Here is a 17,243-nt window from a genome sequence, read left to right on the forward strand (position 1 = left end):
TTGGACCCTCAACTGTAGGAAGCGACGCCACCTCTCCGGGGGTTCTGCTTCAAGTCAAGCCACCATCATTGATGCCCATCGCGAGAACCGGTCGGTCATCGTCAAACCCCAAGACCCGACAAAGCTCATCGCGAAGCTTAGCCCTCTAACCCTATCTCAAGAGGTGGATTTCATCACTCCCCATGGAGTGATTCAAATTCGACCGAACTACAAACTGAACCTCCTTGCAATTGACATGCGGGTCGACAGCTTCATGAGAACGATCCTTACTTTAACAATCCTATTAGGGATCAAAGTCCAGACCTACGAAGCTCACCCACGATCTTCGGTTGTAGGAATCATTCGTGACGTAGACATGGGACATCACAGAAAGTGACCTCAAAAAGGCTATAAGCGCAACTACGCCAGTCCTCCTAATCAAAAGGCTAGGAGCTTCAGAAACGGTGAAGCTTACCTTTGTAACCGAGACCATGCGCCTCTACGCCTTGCCGTTCTTAAATATAAATTATACGCAATGGAAATATTTAGAAATCTTCCACAGGAAGACCCTCCGTTTCTGCCTTGGGCTACCTAAATCCGCACAGAACACTCCAACTTTGACCGAGGCGGGAGATTCTCCACTGCAGCTCCAAGCACAGGAGAAAGCATTAAGTTATGTCAGCCGTCTATCAGATGCTCCATCCTCGGACCCACTTCTTCAACGCCTCATGACACGACATCACCCTCAGGTTGGAAAGGCTGTAAAAACATTCCGCGAGACTATCGGCTACCCAACGGATGCATGCCCGATACTTCCCCCTTATCGGGACGACTGTCAACTCCACGTCTCAACAGAGATAGCCGACCGCCCCCGACGCAAGCACGTTTCTGAGGCTTCTGAGGTGGTAGCGCGGAGCATCACCGTTGAGACAATAGAAAATACCTACTCCGGCATGACGCACATTTATACTGATGGAAGCGTAAAAGACAGCTCGTGCACTGCAGCCTATGTCTCGCCTGAAGATGGACACCACGGTAAAGGACGAATTGATATCTGCGTTGATTCCACCACTGCAGAGCTTGCTGCCATTTGGTTAGCAATTACCCAAACTACGACACACCAACCTTTCCAACATCGCCATCTTCTCGGACTCTCGAGGCGCCTTACAACAACTAATATGCCTGGAAAAAGCGTGCCCACTAGCCAGATCTATCGCGAATTTGACCAGGCGCCCTGCAAAACAGGAAACAACCATCTGGTTTCAATGGATCCCATCACATGTAGATATACCCGGAAATGAAAGAGCAGATTCGCTGGCAGCAGAGGCACAAGCTAGAGTTCTCAAACTCGATCACAAAGGACACGACACGCAGTAAGCACAATTTCGTGCACGGCACTTCACAAAATATTGTTCGTCATGGTAAGTGGGTATCAAAAAAATTGGGTTGTGTGTTTGTTTATACAGCCTAGAACTTGGTCTGCCTCACAGGGGCGACGAGTCTCCCAGCTGTAGATGAGAAATTTAGCCAGTGCGGTACAGCCGCTAGCCTGGTGTCTTTAACGTGCATCACGCAGTAGTGATACACGACCGCACGCCGGTACGATGCTCATCCAGATCGAAACGGGCAGGGGTGGGGCTCGAACCCAGGATCCCTGGGTTCTGGCAGTGCGAGCTTTCGCTCCACGTGCTCCGAGCTGGTGTGCGCTAGACCACTCGGCCACCGATCCCCCCTAAGTGGGTATCTTGGACATGGTGAGTGTGTATCTCGAGACATCGCAGTATTTCTGCTTGTACTCAAGTTTTCTTTTTCGAGAAGGCACAGCGGTACTCTTAGAAGCTTAGAGTTTGCTGGTGCCTTCCTCCATAGTTTTCACCAGGCGATGAAAACTGATTCTGCCGAAAAAGTTGCTTCACTGCTCCTTAGTGTTGCCACATGGTCGCACAACAAACCACCAAACGAATGGAGGGAATACTCCAAATGTAGTCAAAGCCGCAGAAATTCAATGTTATCTAAAAGAAAAAAAAAAACTCGTTGATTTATAAATTTTCATATATATATATATAGTGCCCAAACTTTCCCTTAAACTAGCAAGATTTGCCTTATTCCCACATAGACCCGAATATTGCCTTAATCTGGAAAAGTTCTCGGGTTGGCAGCCCTGATGGTAGGTAACATTTATTAACATTTATTTTGACAAAATTACGTCTCTGGGGAATAAAAATTCTTTCGATTTTCTTTCATTCGCTTAGTTCCTATTTTCCAACTGCATGTTCCCGCGAAAACGGGACATTCGGCTTTTTCGAGGCAAAATGACGGCACGGTGTAAATGAACTTCTAAAACGGGACTGTCCCGCCCGAAACGGGGCGTCTGGTCAACCTACTGTTATTAAAAAATTTAACATAAACAGAAATAATAACGAAATGAGAAAACAGAAACGAGGACGATGTTTTCACAGCTTATTCTTGCGTCTTTTATATCGACATTGTATAGATATTTTTATGTTTACTCTCGTCCACCAGCCAAGTGGTTCTAATAAAAGAAATATAGTCGACTAAAAAAAAAATAGAAAGAAAAATTAAGCACGAATAATTCAACAAATATAAGTTAGCTAACATGACATGAATGAAGTTAAAGCAAGTAGGCAGGCCAGCTGGTTGAGGATAGACATAGTAACCCTGTGTTCGGAGTTTCGTGTCTGTCCGTCCCCTTTTCTCTCCCCTCGCTGCAGGGTTACTACGCCCATGACATAAACCGCGAGACTGCAGGTAAAAAGGACAAGCACTAAAAGACCTCGATATCTTTTAATGCTTCTGTCGTTTTTACCTGCAGTCCCGGGGTTTATATCGTGTTCAATTTAAACCAGCTCGTTTGCGCCCTTACATTCACTTCAAGTTAGCTAGCCAAACAAGAAGTACACATGAAACACGATTACAGTCCAAATGCTCATTGCTAAATTACCCAAGCATCAAGTACAATGCTGGGAATGTATGTACACGCGCCACACGCGCTCGCCTTTTCCGTATAAAAGATTCGAAGTATAACACCAAAATAAAGAGTTGACGAACGCGCAGTGCAAGATGTCATTTGTTTTACGCATTTCCTTTAGAAAAGTTACTACTGCTGACCCCAGCACGCGCAGCGCGTGTAACTACACTCGAAGTATAGTCCTTGGTGCTTGGGGAGTTCAGCAAAAGGTCTATTGCAAGCAGGACGCCTCACTGGTGCACCCTGCCCGGAAGCATGCGCAGCGTGCGCGTGAACGTAGCTTTGTCAAGCTTGTAATTGCACGCACAAGCCCGCACGAGCAGGGACATGGCGGTGGCAAGATGCCCCGCTTGCAATCGTCTGAGCTTCTGGCAGGTGCCATCTTGAAAGTTTGTGCATATAGGGCGGCCCTTGCTTACATTTCGAGCCAGCGAACGAGCGTTTGGTAGGCTGTAAAGATGCACTGACTGTACATGGAGTGATATATAGGGGCAGTTCCGCCGTTCAAAATAGCGACCGCCGCGCCGAAAGTATGTTTGAATTTGACTGATTGACTGGATTGCTCTTCCACCCTACGAGGTAGAGGACGTCTATTATTCGCGCACTTCGTTGGCCTTTTTCGTTTTTGCCTACAACCCGAACGCTGGCCCCAAGGCTGGCCCCGGAACTCGCAGCGGGTCCGATGACCTCGGCTCCGTCGCGGGGGTCCGTCGAGCGGCGGCAGTGTCCACCCGGCCTCGAGTACCTGCAGCTCATCGACCAGATGCTCGTGCACCAGCAGATTCAGTTCATTGAGCGTGAGTGTGTACTTGTTCTTGCATTCACTCATACATGTTAAAGGGGCACTGCAACAATTTTTGTGCTTTCAGTAAATACCGCTTACCTGGGCATTCATGAATTGTAACATAAAACACGTATTTGTTTCTTCTCGACGCAATGGCAATCGCAGAAAAAAAAAAAAAAACTTGAGAAAAACGAGCAGCGTGTACCTCTTCAACTCGCAGCAAGAACAAGCGGCCACGTGACCTGGAGCCGCCCATGTTTATCATAGCCACGCGCTGGGGTCGGCAAAGCACAGGACTCACGCTGAGTTCATACTTTCCTAAATGCTACTTAGAATCATTTCCTAACGCTAAAACCTGAATAAACTTGCCTTAGTTGTTCTTTCTACGCAATGGCAGTCGCCAAAAAAAAAATTCGAGAAATATGACCATCGTTGATCCCCTCAACCCGGATCCAGAACAAGCGGCCACGTGACCTGGTGCCTATTCTATGCCGCCAACGTTAATCATAGCCATGCGCTGGGGTTGGAAAAGTAGAAAACGCGTGCTGAGCTGGGAGCATCTTGCTAAGGCCGATAGTCGCATTACGGCCGAGAGTGCATTAAGGCCGAGAGGGGCGAAAGGGCTGGGGGTGGCTTTGAGGCCGAATAGGGCATAACGGCCGAAAACTGCTTTAGGGCCGAGAGTCTCTTAATGGGCTGGTGTGGTCGCCTTGTTGGGGGTCGCGTTCTGGTTGACAGCCTTAGTTGCCACCAAATAAGATAGATGGCGCCACATTGAGCATGGCGGATGAAATTAACATATTTTCAGTCTCGTCAATCGCCGTAGTCTCTTCGCAGATTACAATGATTGGCGCTCTGAATACTGTAAACTACTTAATTTTCGAGAAGTCCTAATTTTCGCCAATCGCCTACAATTCTCGAAAACTAGGTCCCGCGAACAATGCCGTTAGTCATTTACAGTATTCTGCGGGAAAGTAGACTTTTGATATTTTTAATGCCTGGAGCTTCTGAGCTCCAGGCATTGTTAGAGTTCGGCTACTCTCATCACCGCAGTGGTTGGACGCGAGCCAGCCAGCCCCCTCCCTACCCCCCCCCCCCCCCCCCCCCCCCCCGTGTGTCCACCGAGGTATTGGTTGTTCCGAGCCGGAGTCGAGTGCTCACGCAGTTCTCGTGTCCAATCCACGAGCCGCATTCGACTGTCGTCAGGCGGGTGGTTTCGGTACCACAATTACGTCATCAAGCTTTGCGAAGGCAAGGCTGAAATAAAGAGTCCCTTTTTATCCTCGCAATTTCACCTCGACAAAGAAGCTTCTCAGAATCAGTGGCGATCTGTGCACGTATACTTGCACCAGACTAGGACCAGTACGCCTCTGCAAAGTCATGAATATCGTTTTATGACCCCTAAAGTAAGGTACATTATGCAAAAAGAAGAAGAAAAAAACGCAAAAATTTAAAACCGCAATCAAACCAAATAAACTGGTACAACTAGGAATAATGCAGATAAAAGAGTGAAAAACCCAGTCGCGATATTTTTTATACATTTAGATATTATGAACAGAGATGAACTCAGGTCTCCAGTACATTGTCAGGTATAGTGCTTTTATGTCGCACTTCTGATAGGACCTGCTAAAAGGTAATCATTTGATTTGAATGGATCAGCGTTCACGTGAATGAACAACACCTGGTCCCATTCAGGATGATTCGTCCAACTCGTTTGAAGGTCTCTTGTTACGCATTTTCGGATGTCCCTGTGTGCTTACTACAAGCAAACTTGTGGTACTGATTAGAATCTTGCGGTACTCAGTATAAACTTCAGGTACTCATTAGTAGTAATGCAATTACTCGTAATCAATTACTTGTTTGGAATAATTTTGTAGTAATCTGACTGCTTTTATTAGTAGGAAATTATGAGAGTTATTTGATTTCCTTTGGAAGTATTCAAATAGACCCTTTCCGGAATTCAGTCTGGCCACTTTGATCACTATCATCATCTGAAAAATGTCATATGTGCTATACTAATGGCGGCCTTCTGTTTACTGATGAAGGAAGCAGTTGAAGATGCTCCTAAGCAGATGATTCGAGGCCTAGACATTCTAGACGTTAGCGCGACGTGAATCCGGAATTGGATGCAAGAACTGCGTAAGCGTTCATATTTAACTCGGGCCCAGTCAATCTGTTAGTAGCACACACTCGGCTTCAAAGTCCCCTGGTGTATAAAATTTTATCACTGCGTCTATGTGGGCGGGCGCTTTGTTCTGACTGGTTGCATCTTTTTCGTCATCAACACTGAAAGAGATTTTAAAAGACCTGTAGAGTGAAGGCACGCATTCTCATTTACCGTTGACTTGCGAAAGTGACGGTGCCCCATCAAATACTGCAGACCACAGGTTCATTGCCGCCATTAGTATAGTAAAAGTTAAGCTGCCATCTGAGTCACCAGATGGCACTGTATTCTCGAAAGGGTCTATTACTTGTTAACAATACCATTTATTTTCTTCCCCTTCCTAATGGCGTCCTTTGTTTCTACAAGTTCCCTACTAAGGAAACCTCGAACCAAGTCTCGCATAGGAGAAGGCATGGTCTACCAAAATTAGAATTGAGAGGATGAGTAGCTTGTAATTTGGCGATTCTAACTAATAAGACTGTACGAAAGGCCCATTTTAAAACTGGCAGTTACATATTTTTTTTCTTTCTTGATATCTGAAGTATTCTTAAAAGTAGCAGTTATTCTTCAAGTAACGGACAATGTATTGTCCTGTCAGTCATCAGGAACTCTAATTGAATACGTTTTAACCAAGAGTAATTGCAATTGTAATCGATCACTCGTTTTTTGTGACGTGTACAATACTCACAATACAGTGCTCGAGTTCGATGCGTTCAGGCACTTGAGAGTAGTGTAGCACACGTCCCTGCAAAACAAGAACGGTAGCTCGTCACTCGTCCATTCTCGAACTTGGAAAAAGTCCCCTTTCCAGTTCCAGGGGAATTCGAAAGAAACACATTCTCGTTACATTTTTTTAAAGATTGGAACTTGCCCTTAAAGCAACGTTACGTCTGAGTAACTTGATGAAATATTGTGCTGGATAATCCATAGATAAAATAAAGCGAGCGAGTGAAAATATTCACATCGAACTATACGTGTCGTGTCGTCAGGATCACATTCGTTCCAGTTCTTTGTTTTTGACTACCTCTCGGACACTTTTCCATCCCTTGAAGTCGGAGATTGAAACAGTTGAAAGTAAAAAAAAAAAGCCTACATCTTTACTAAATTCGGGTAAAATTGCAGATATGCATTGTTTTAAAAATAGGACGCAGTTCTTTCTTTTGTTTTTTTCGAAAACGTAACAAGCTCCCGATCCAGTTCCACTGGCGCAAGATGGGACGGTGGCGTTCTTCCGTTCCTCCTAAAAGGAATCCGTTCCAGGAGCGTCGTTTCTTGGAACGCTTTTCCGTACAATGGACCTTTTGTAGAAATACGCGGTGCGCATGCGCGGAGTATTTGATGCGCCTGGGTTCGAGAGTATCTAGTTCTAAACAATCCGCCATCTTGCTTTTCTCGCCTTTGCGCGCCTTGGAGACCATCGAGACTCAAGTTGTGATGTTGCGAACAAGGTGAACACGAGTCATCGTACTGACGACGCCCGTTCTAGATTACGACGTGCACCGCAATCATGCCGGTGAACTGTGTAGCCTTCGGCAGACGGAACTATTATCGCCCGGGTTGTGGAATTAGCGTTTTTCGCTTCCCGTGTGCTAAGCTTCATCCCGTTAAGCGAGCAGCCTGGATTCGTGCCGTCAGGAGAGTTGACAAGTCCGACCTCTCGAAGAACTGGGAGCCGAGTCAGCTGTCCAGACTATGTTGCGCCCATTTTATTACAGGTAAGTTGACTTGTAATTGTTGCAAGCGATAGAGCTATGCGAAGTGCGGCGATGATCACAGCCGGCGTTAGACAAGGCACACCCGGACTATGTTCCTACACTGTTTAGCTACTCGCGTCCACGGCCGTCAGCCCTCGGTTGGTTTCAACGCTGGTCCTCCAGATCATCAGAACCTTTTGTTGGCAATCAGGTCAGCTGAACACAAAAAAACAAGGACACGAAGGAAAGAACTGGACAAAGACAACGCCGACAATCAACTGAATTTTACTTTGTCTTCTTCCCGGCCTAGGCCCTTTTTTTCTTTCTTTTTCTTCGTCTAACGGCAGAATCAACACTTATAAAAACCTTTTAGCCTAGTATTAAACGGAGTGTGGCAGACCGCAATCTTCTCCTTTTTCTTCGATGGCCAAGGCCTCCAGCACTTCCCGCGCGAAGGAGTTCTTGTTCCTATGAAGGACGGTTATGCTGGTGAGCTCGGCATCGCATCCACAGGTCCGGCAATGAGCTGACAAATGTCCTGCTGATGTTCTTCTCACCGAGGCTGCGTGCTCCCTTGCTCTATCATTTATACATCGGCCAGTTTGGCTGATGTATAAATGCGAGCAGCGAAAGAAAACTAAGAGCAACAAAAAGAAAACGAACCGGTAGCACACAAGAAGCCTAACGTGGACGTTGTTTTCTCTACAAATACTCTCCAACCCAGTGCGCCTCAGGTTCGTCCATCGCCCCATAGGTGGCAGCACATATTCGCCAAAAGGTCCATTGAAAGGGTGCACACCTCAGCTGGCGGGGAAGGAGGGAATGGCTCTGGAACGTTAGACGCTTTGAAGCTGGATTCAACTGCCTCATAGTGGCTGCTAGCGGGTCTTCCTTTTGTCTTTCTAGATCGTGGGAAACTTTTTTTTTTTTCAAAAATCTAAACGTAACAGATTGCTCCTCATTGGTAAACATATCTGTTAGACTGAAGTCAGTGATGGTCGGAGAATTCAAAGGGGGTTTCTGTCGGGGGTTTGGGTAGGGGGATGTGAAGTAGTATTCGTGAACTTCATATAAAAAAAATTATCAACATGTTAGAATTAGTGCGTTCATCGTTATATTTTAAATAACAAAACTTCTTGACTGGCGCCGGATGATAACGGGCGCTGCAAGCGGCAACCAAAATCAACTTTTCACTGTCCGATGCAGTGCTGGTGGGGTACGAGCAAGCCAACAAATACGTGGTGAAGAATACGATGGGGCAGTTCATCTTCTTCGGAGTCGAAGGTAACGCTCCTTCCGCATATTGAATTGACCTTTAACCAAACCGACGACTAAAGTACATATATGGTAAACAACTCAGCTCGGCACGTTCAGGCGCCAATATTCTCGGCTCCTTTATGGGCTCAAGGATTAGCGCATCATTGGTAACAAAAACAACCCTTGCCGTTTGAAGACAACCTTAAGCGCCGTTCATATATATGCGACCGAGTACGACCGAGAGAGACCAGACCGGTTTTTAAGCATTTTGCGACGTCTTAGGACCGGATGCGTTGCAGCGAAGCTGGTCCTAAGAAGTTGCAAGAGGCTTAAAACCGGTCTGGTCTCTCTCGGTCTTACTCGGTCGCAAGAGTGTGAACAGGCCTTTACTATGACAGGCGAGCTAGTTGTTATTTGATGTACTAAAACCCTAGACGGAGGCCAAATGGGGAGGTTTTTTTGCCAAGAATGTGAATAAAAATAAAAGCGATAGGTGTAGCATGTTCGCGTAATGCGGGCAAAATGGTGTCGTCATGTACTGGAGGACGGAGGTGCGAATTGATTAATTAATGCACATTGCCGTGGATGGCGTCATGGAAGCCACTGACGACTGCTAGGAGTGCACGCGTGATCGGTAAGGTAAGTGGGCAAGTCGAGCCACCGGATGCTGAATAAAGTAGGCGGGCAAACTGGACACCAGCCTTTCGTTGGTGGTCAGTGTGGGAGCGACGCCGGTCGCGAGCCGCGGAAGCCAGCCGTTTCCTCCGCGCTCGCTCCTGGGACGGAGTACGGCCTTGGCGCGGCGGCGCCATTATGAAGAGTCTGCGGCAGTGGCGACGCAAGCGAAAGAACAGGTTTTCCCGGTGCTGTTGAGCGGTGAAGAGAGTAGTAATGTTGACAATGAGCGATGAGCGGAGAGGTGTACGGATGCAGAGAAACGAGGCGAAGCTCCACAGAGAATGTGGGTGCGATGTGACGAGTTTTGGCAAGACATACTTTTCGAGTCGGGTCCGAGAAGTAGAGATAATGTAGTGAAATCGAACGCGGAGGAAGCTTGTGAGACCCTCCAACATTACGCGTAGCAACTGTGTTCGACACGCGTGGCAACACAGTATAATGCGAGTAGTGTTTGTAAGCACCTGGGCTGGCTTGCTAGAACAGCGTCTCAGCCGAGAGTGGGTGAAAGAAAGAACAGAAAATGCTGGGGCGAACGAGTGCCTTGATGTTGCAGAAGAAGCGCTAAAGTATATCCAACTCGCCCAAGCATCTATTCTAAGGAGTGCCTTGAGACGCGGTTTAAGTCCCGCTCAGCTCGTGCGCTGGCTTTGGCAGTGCTTTCTTTGACCCAGTCTCAGTTGACACACGTTTTTAGCAAGCCGGCCTTGTTTTGAAGATATCGTTAGCAGACGACAGGGGAAGACGCTCCGCTGACGCTTCCTCGTCATTGTGCCGTCATTGGCGCGGTCGTCGGGCTCTGTTCTCTTCCCTCTTCGCACCGCGCGGGCAATGGGAATAGGAACAGCCGGCTCTTCTCTCCTTGCGCCATAAAAAAAGAGAAAAAGTTTTTTTTTTCTTTTTTTTTATCTCGGCTGCGACGACAGACAACAAACGGCGACACCGAAACCTCTACAAAGTGTCACCCGTGAAGTTATCGCTTTAAAAAGAGGACAACCAAAACGTTTTGAACACAGCTACTTACTTTATTCACCACATTTCCTTTATAGTCACCTCTTCCCTAGCGCCCTTTCACCATTTTGCACACTCTCCAAATCGTCTGCTAAACTTCAACCTGTCGACCTGCTCTAAGGTAATATTCTCACCGCCGACTGAACCCATGAGGGTGGAGTTCGACCGATTGAGCTTGAGCAGACCAGATCGATCGTATCGAAGACGATTATAGGGCTCTAGGGTGAAGATGACTGTATAAATAAAGTTTGGTGAACAACATTCAATAGCTGTGTTTGAGGCGGTTGGCTTTACGTCCTTTCTTGCCTCCGTCTAGAGTTTTAGTATGTCGAACCCTCGCTATATTGAAAAACGCATTGATGGCTCCCTAAAGTTCGTCTGCTGCTTTTGCAGGGGTTGCGATGATGTCGAAACGCTAAACTCTTATTGGCTGCTAAAAAAAGAGTGGTTAGACCGTAAGGCAAATAGCGTTGAGGTCTACCCACTATCCTTCCATTTTTTTTTTTGTACGTAGAAAGCGACTGCATCGTTCGCTGCTTGTGCGGACAGAACCGACCCTTCGAGCTCCGGCTTCTCGACCACACCTCTCGGGAAGTGATACGCCTGTTCAGACCGCTTCGATGCAGCTCTGGCATCTGCTTCTGCTGCCTGCAGGTCAGCAGGGATTCGAGGCTATTGGTGCAATACCTCGCAGATAATAAAACCGTGGTGCTGCGTTTTCCGCGTCACTGGAAAAAGGGCAACGCTGGGCACAAATAGGACAAGACTTTTGAGTCAGCATCCGGTTGGGAATCGAGTTCAATTGTTTCAGAACATGAATACGAGCCAAATGCTGAGGCAGCGCAGGTGTCCGTTAGCCTTATTTAGGTGACGCCTTGTGCATGGTGGCTAGCGGGAAGCTCGTGGTCCTCTGTTCGCGGATACGCAAAATGTACAGATAGTTGGCAAACTTTTGTTTACGCTCGAGCGTCGCCCCTGGCGATCAAATAACATACTCAAGAAATGATTCAGTACTAAGAAAAACATGCCTCAGAGTGCGAAATGTTTGATGTATAGCTTGGTTGGCGGACATAGAACGATTTTTGTTGGCGTGCGAGGGTCCAAGTCCTGCTACCAACACCACTTTTTTGTTTGCCGACAAATGTAAGTCGACTTTCTGGCATTCCAGTGTAATTTTCTGCAATTCCCTCCATAGGCATGCTCTTTGATAGTCAGTCGGTGTCGCTCGAACGGTAAAAAACACACACAAATCAAACTAAACAAGGCGTATTTGTTATGTCCTCGAGCTTTCTTAATGTATGTCTCTGTAACGAAGCGAAGCCTTTAGAGCCACTAACATCGAACACTGCATGCATGCTTGCGCACACACCAGATACGTCTTTTGCCAACTCCTTTGTAACGAGTCACTCAGCAGTCACAAAGGCATATTTGTGAACGTGCGGTACCGCGCGTCATACGTTGCTTTGGCCTACCAAAAGCTTGTTGGATTCTGTCGACGGACACAAATTGGTGTTTCTCACGCTGGTGGGTCGGGGGCCCCGAGACACAAATGGGACCATGGAGCCACCTATAGACGCTTTACACACGCGCCAGATTGAGCCGCCATAGCCGCCCTTCTCTTGTCTTACCGAGATGCCGAGCTACTGAAGCGGGCGTTGACGGGTCTTCACAAGGGCCTATGCTGGGCACAAGAACACAGTAGCATCTAAAATGGCAATAACCTGTCCTGCTGTGGTAATGATGAAGTGAAGCGAACGGAATAAGAGGGAACAAAAACTGAAGGTCAGTTATGGCGGCGCCCATGCACAGCTGCTGCAAAGCGTCTATAAAAAATTGGCCGCGGACATTCCACTACTCTTGACGCAACATTATATTTAATCTCAGCTGTGGTCGTCCTCTTCCTATAAGCCCACTATAGAAAATTGGCCGTGGACATTCTAGTACTCTTGTAGCAATTGCAGCAACTTCCTATAAAGTTTATATTATATGTTAATAGTTTATTGTTTCCTATTCAAACAGAAAAAAGAAGGGGGAAAGAAAAAACAGTACAAAGACTGTTTCACAAGGCTCCTCCCCCCGCAACAGCAACAGTAGCTAAAACATTAATAAAACAAATAACAAAATCATATGCAAACAATCAGATCACTAAAGACTTATAAAAAATCGTCCGCAAACATAATCTGATCACCAAAGATTAAAAGAAAAAATCCAGAAACGGGGGAAAATGACATAATGACTCGTGAACACAGTTAGTTCACTAAAAATTAATTTGACGGCACGCGTAGAGAGCACATATATATATTCTGGAAACGCTTTCGAGCCCATACTATTCAATCAAAATAAATAATTCAACATTTATGTTAGCTAATACTGTAGCATATTTGCCACAGTTGGTCCTGGAGCGTGGGACCGTCCAGTCGGCGGTATGACGCATGGCATAGGATGTACTTTTTAACTTAAGTAAAGAAAGATAGGGGAGATCTCTGCCTGGATTGCCCGAGGCTGTTTTGTATGACATGGAAAGTTTGTAATCTTAGAAGCTTATTATTGGAAATATATCTAGCTCTTTGAATAATGGTGCCGCGTGGCTGTCGTACCAAATTTGATTGCCCAGAACCCGAACAACTCTTATCTGTAATACACGAAGGCCATAAATATTGATAAAAGCGGTACTTCCCCATACCAAAAAACAATAGTTAAAGGAAGAATAAAACAAAGAGTTATAAAGAAGTAGTACAAGGGGGAGGCAATGTTATTTTGTATTTATATATTTTGCTTACCACATTTGATGGCTTCTTGGCAAACATTTGAACTACGTAATCCTAAATAAATTAAATAGTTACTCCAAGCACCTTCCTTCTTTTTTACAATTTCTATACTACATGAGTTAAATGTTAGAAATTTCGGCTGTGGTCCTCCTAGGTTCTTCCTATGAGCACCTATAGAAAATTTACCACTTACATGCTATTATCCCTTTAGCAGTATCCTACAGTTACCCTACATGCAACTTCTCTTCATCTGGAAACAGAGCGGCTATCTCCCTTTTGTCATCATGAACTCCCTTTCGATAGGATGTCCCTAGCAGGATGTTACATAGTCAGTAGCCCAAGGACATCTATAGGATGTCTGCTGCGAATTTCTTTAAACCGGTTCCAAGGATCATCTCAGGAAGATGTTAGGGGTGCAATCCTAGCTACATGCTGTACACCTTCTAGGCACACACCGTCATAGACCGTATTGTGTAAGTACGTTGTTTTTCCGAGGGCGTGTACACACGCTCGTGTCCTCAATATGCATGCGTTTCCCCTTTCGCGTCCAGGATATGTCGGTCCAGGCACCTCCTGGTAACGTGGTGGGCTACGTCAAGCAAAACTTTTCTATCATCTTCCCGAACTTCTCCATCCTGGACGCCAACAGAAAGCTTGTCCTGCTCGTGAAGGGCCCTTTCATTACTTCCAGCTGCTTCGGCGACGTCGTCTTCAATGTGCGTGCACAATCCTTTCACAATCGGTGGCGTCGTCCAAGAGTTGAGGACAATCAATTTAGACACATGAATAGACCTGCATTGACCAGGGGACGCTGCGAAAAGCGAACTTTTCATCGGTAATGGGTAGTAAAAACTTGCGCTCCTCAAACTGTCACGCGTGATAGCTTGGCGCCGCACATGACCACGGGAAATATACAAAAAAGAAAGCAAAAATTGAAACCATAGCTTAACGCAGGTCAAGGCTAGGACGCTAAGCGCACGATCCAGGAGAAGCCGTTTCTAACGTTTCAAAGTGAAAAAAAAAAAAGCTGCGAATTTAGGTGGTCTGACGTGCACCACTCAGACCACCCAGAATAAGAAACACGTATACTAGCTGTATGAATACGAATCTCTCAATTTCGATTGTTTCACGGCGTCGGATTTAGTCGACCTCGGACATGAAAATCTGTTTTCAATTCGATCAGCACAAGAAACTAACAAAATTCTCAATAATGAAGTCGTTCGAAGCGCCTCTGGTGCCTAATCAGGTGAGCTTGTACTACCCGAAATGAGGGCGCCACAAGTGTTGCCAGGACCAATTGGGTGAGCTAGTACCATAAAGTTATTATAATGTAATCGCTAAATCTTCAGCTGGCGCAGTCTGTTGCATACTGAAGCAGACAGCGACCAGCCGAAAATTGCCTTCCGGTAATGCATTTGGGGGAGCGGGTGCATTTTTACTGTGCGCTTGCTTATAAGAACAAATATCACGAATAATTATAATGTAGTAAATAGCTTGGAACGTTTCTCAATCGCGTAAATGAAAATATTGGTCGGTTACAGCGCTTTTCTTTCGAACTTTGAACACAGTGATAAAACAGCTTCATGCGTGTATTTATATGCACTGTCGGACACTATTAGCTCTAACACGATGTCGGCGCTTCTCCTCATGGCGGATTTAGGTGCCAAACGAATGAAGGATATCTGGATAACCGAGGGAGACGGCAAGAACTACACAGTGTCGCACTGAATCAGTGCATGTAGTCGATGTGCATGTGCATGTGCATGTAGTCGATGCGTATGTGCATGTGCATGTAGTCGATGAAGATAACGTGACGGCCAAATAATATAGCCCGATTTGCAATAAAGAAGAGGAGTGACAGGACTGTCATGTAAGAAATATATAAGCGACACTGGCTTGCTCGAGAATCTTGAACACATGCTACCTTCATTTCAATTGTTCTTTTGCTTAGAATAGTCGCTTTTTTTACACACCTGCTATAGAACAAAGTTTTCGGCCATAAACATAGTGAAGTTTAACATCGTTCACTAATAAAAAACAGCTAAAAACTGACTAAAGCAATTACACTTTTATAATGTCAATAATGTTACCTATTATTCGCTAAGACCCAAGTAACAAATGTGGCTCCTGTTATTCTCCGGCGAAGAATCAGAATCAGAATCAGTTTATTTTTGTCACAGCGCGTTTTCTCGTAAGAATGCGCAGAAGCACCGTAAAAGCAGACAGAAACAGAAAAATTAAATTAGCCTTTGCGTCTGCCCACTTTCCGTCCAATGAGAGCTTGGCGCTCCGACTTGACCGATCAGTCTCATCTCTTCCTCGCCCTCAGTTTCTTTCTGTATACGCCGAGCATGTGTTCTAAGATACGGCTTTGGTGCATCACAACGCAAGCAGGGGCATGCTTAGCTCACAGGGCAACGTAGAGAACGCGCAGGAAGCGAGCGATGACGAAGCAGCCAAGTAGGAGCCGTCGTTGGGCGAGGTTCGGGGGAAACAATGGCCACGCGGCGGTTCATATATAGACCAACAAACTGTTTCCAAACAAGCCTGCATTTAATTCGCCCACACCAGGTGTGGGCACTGTGCGAGTACAGAGACCAGATTGGCGTGAAGTGGAGCTTCTGCGCATGCGCCGTGGCAACAACAGCGCCACCGCAGAGGCGTAACGTCCGAGCCAAACCCGCGAGGTGCGCAAGGAGCAGACGAACACGCACGGCGCATAGACGAAAGAGGCGATGCAACAATTTTTCTACTTTCAATAAATACAGCTTAGAATTATTCCTTGACATTTATGACCCATGAAACACACGTCGCATTTTTTTTCGACGCAATGGCGGTCGCAGGAAAAAATTCGAGAAAAACGAACACCGCTTACCATTCATAGCCAGAAAGAGCGGTCACGTGATCTGGAGCCTATTATACACCGCCAATGTTTTTAACATAGCCACGCGTTTGTGTTGGCAAAGCACAGGGTGCGCGCTGAGTTCCACGCATTGTTAAGGTACAGTGTATAGGTACGGCTGTTCCCCTGCATCCCAGCGATTGTGCACGAGCTCCTATCTGAGTGCATGTCGAGGCATTGATTGTCACGAGCCAAAATCAAGCCTACGCAGACTTCGTGTCCACTGTGTGAGCAGCAGTGTAATATCGTCACAACGGGATTGTCACAGCGGGAATTGGATCGCATTCTGGGCGTTGTCCCCACTAAAGTCCCTTCATGTTTTAAAAGTAGCGTAAGGTGCGTCGGTGCAAGAGACACGTACGACGTGCAGCCCTTGGGAAGAAGACCATGGCGGCACAGCGCAGCACTTGTGCGGCTTACTGCAACCCCAAAATTAAACTTTATGAATCTGTCCGTTGAATAAAATGCAAGAAATTGTCGACGCTGAAACGATTGCATAACCTTTAGCCTGTACACGCGTATTTCGTAAACCTCGCAGATTTTTACTCCCGACGAAAAGCACAAGGTCGGCATGATCACAAAAAATTGGACCGGCATCTTCAAGGAAATGCTCACGGACGTGGACAACTTTACCGTGGTGTTCCCCATCGACTTGGACGTCAAGTTCAAGGCGGTGCTTTTGGGATGCACGTTCCTGATTGTGAGTGGCTGCTTACTCGCTGCCTACGGTGTTTCACGCGTTCGCGGTCAACGTTACTAGTTCATTATTACATGTCAAGCTTCCCATTGTCAATGGCAGTTTAAGAAAAGAAGGGCGTGGCCGAGCATCTCATTTTCGCTCCACAGCCAGTGAGATTGCGGCGCCGATAAGAATGCCGAAGAACGAATCGCGAAGCAACAATCGTGAACATAATAAGCAACCCCCCCGACCCCCCGCCTTACGCTTCTTATGCCCTCAGTGACTATACACCTTTCCAAAAAACACTCTACCCCAGGGGCAACAAACCGTTTGTGAGCCCA

At 46.4% G+C, this 17,243-nt stretch overlaps 1 protein-coding gene across 1 annotated transcript; it reads left to right on the forward strand.

The window, feature by feature from the left end:
- Positions 1 to 3,650: 3,650 nt before the first annotated feature.
- Positions 3,651 to 16,983, forward strand: LOC121046009 (phospholipid scramblase 2-like). Its single transcript, XM_040499591.2, has 5 exons — positions 3,651 to 3,765; positions 8,817 to 8,894; positions 11,068 to 11,207; positions 13,873 to 14,037; positions 16,762 to 16,983. The coding sequence occupies exons 1-5, from the start codon at positions 3,651 to 3,653 to the stop codon at positions 16,981 to 16,983; spliced, it is 720 nt and encodes a 239-aa protein (XP_040355525.2).
- The last annotated feature ends 260 nt before the right edge of the window (positions 16,984 to 17,243 follow it).

The sequence above is a fragment of the Ixodes scapularis genome, unplaced genomic scaffold (assembly GCF_016920785.2).
Source record: "Ixodes scapularis isolate PalLabHiFi unplaced genomic scaffold, ASM1692078v2 PGA_scaffold1__304_contigs__length_218370807, whole genome shotgun sequence".
Classification (NCBI taxonomy): domain Eukaryota; kingdom Metazoa; phylum Arthropoda; class Arachnida; order Ixodida; family Ixodidae; genus Ixodes; species Ixodes scapularis.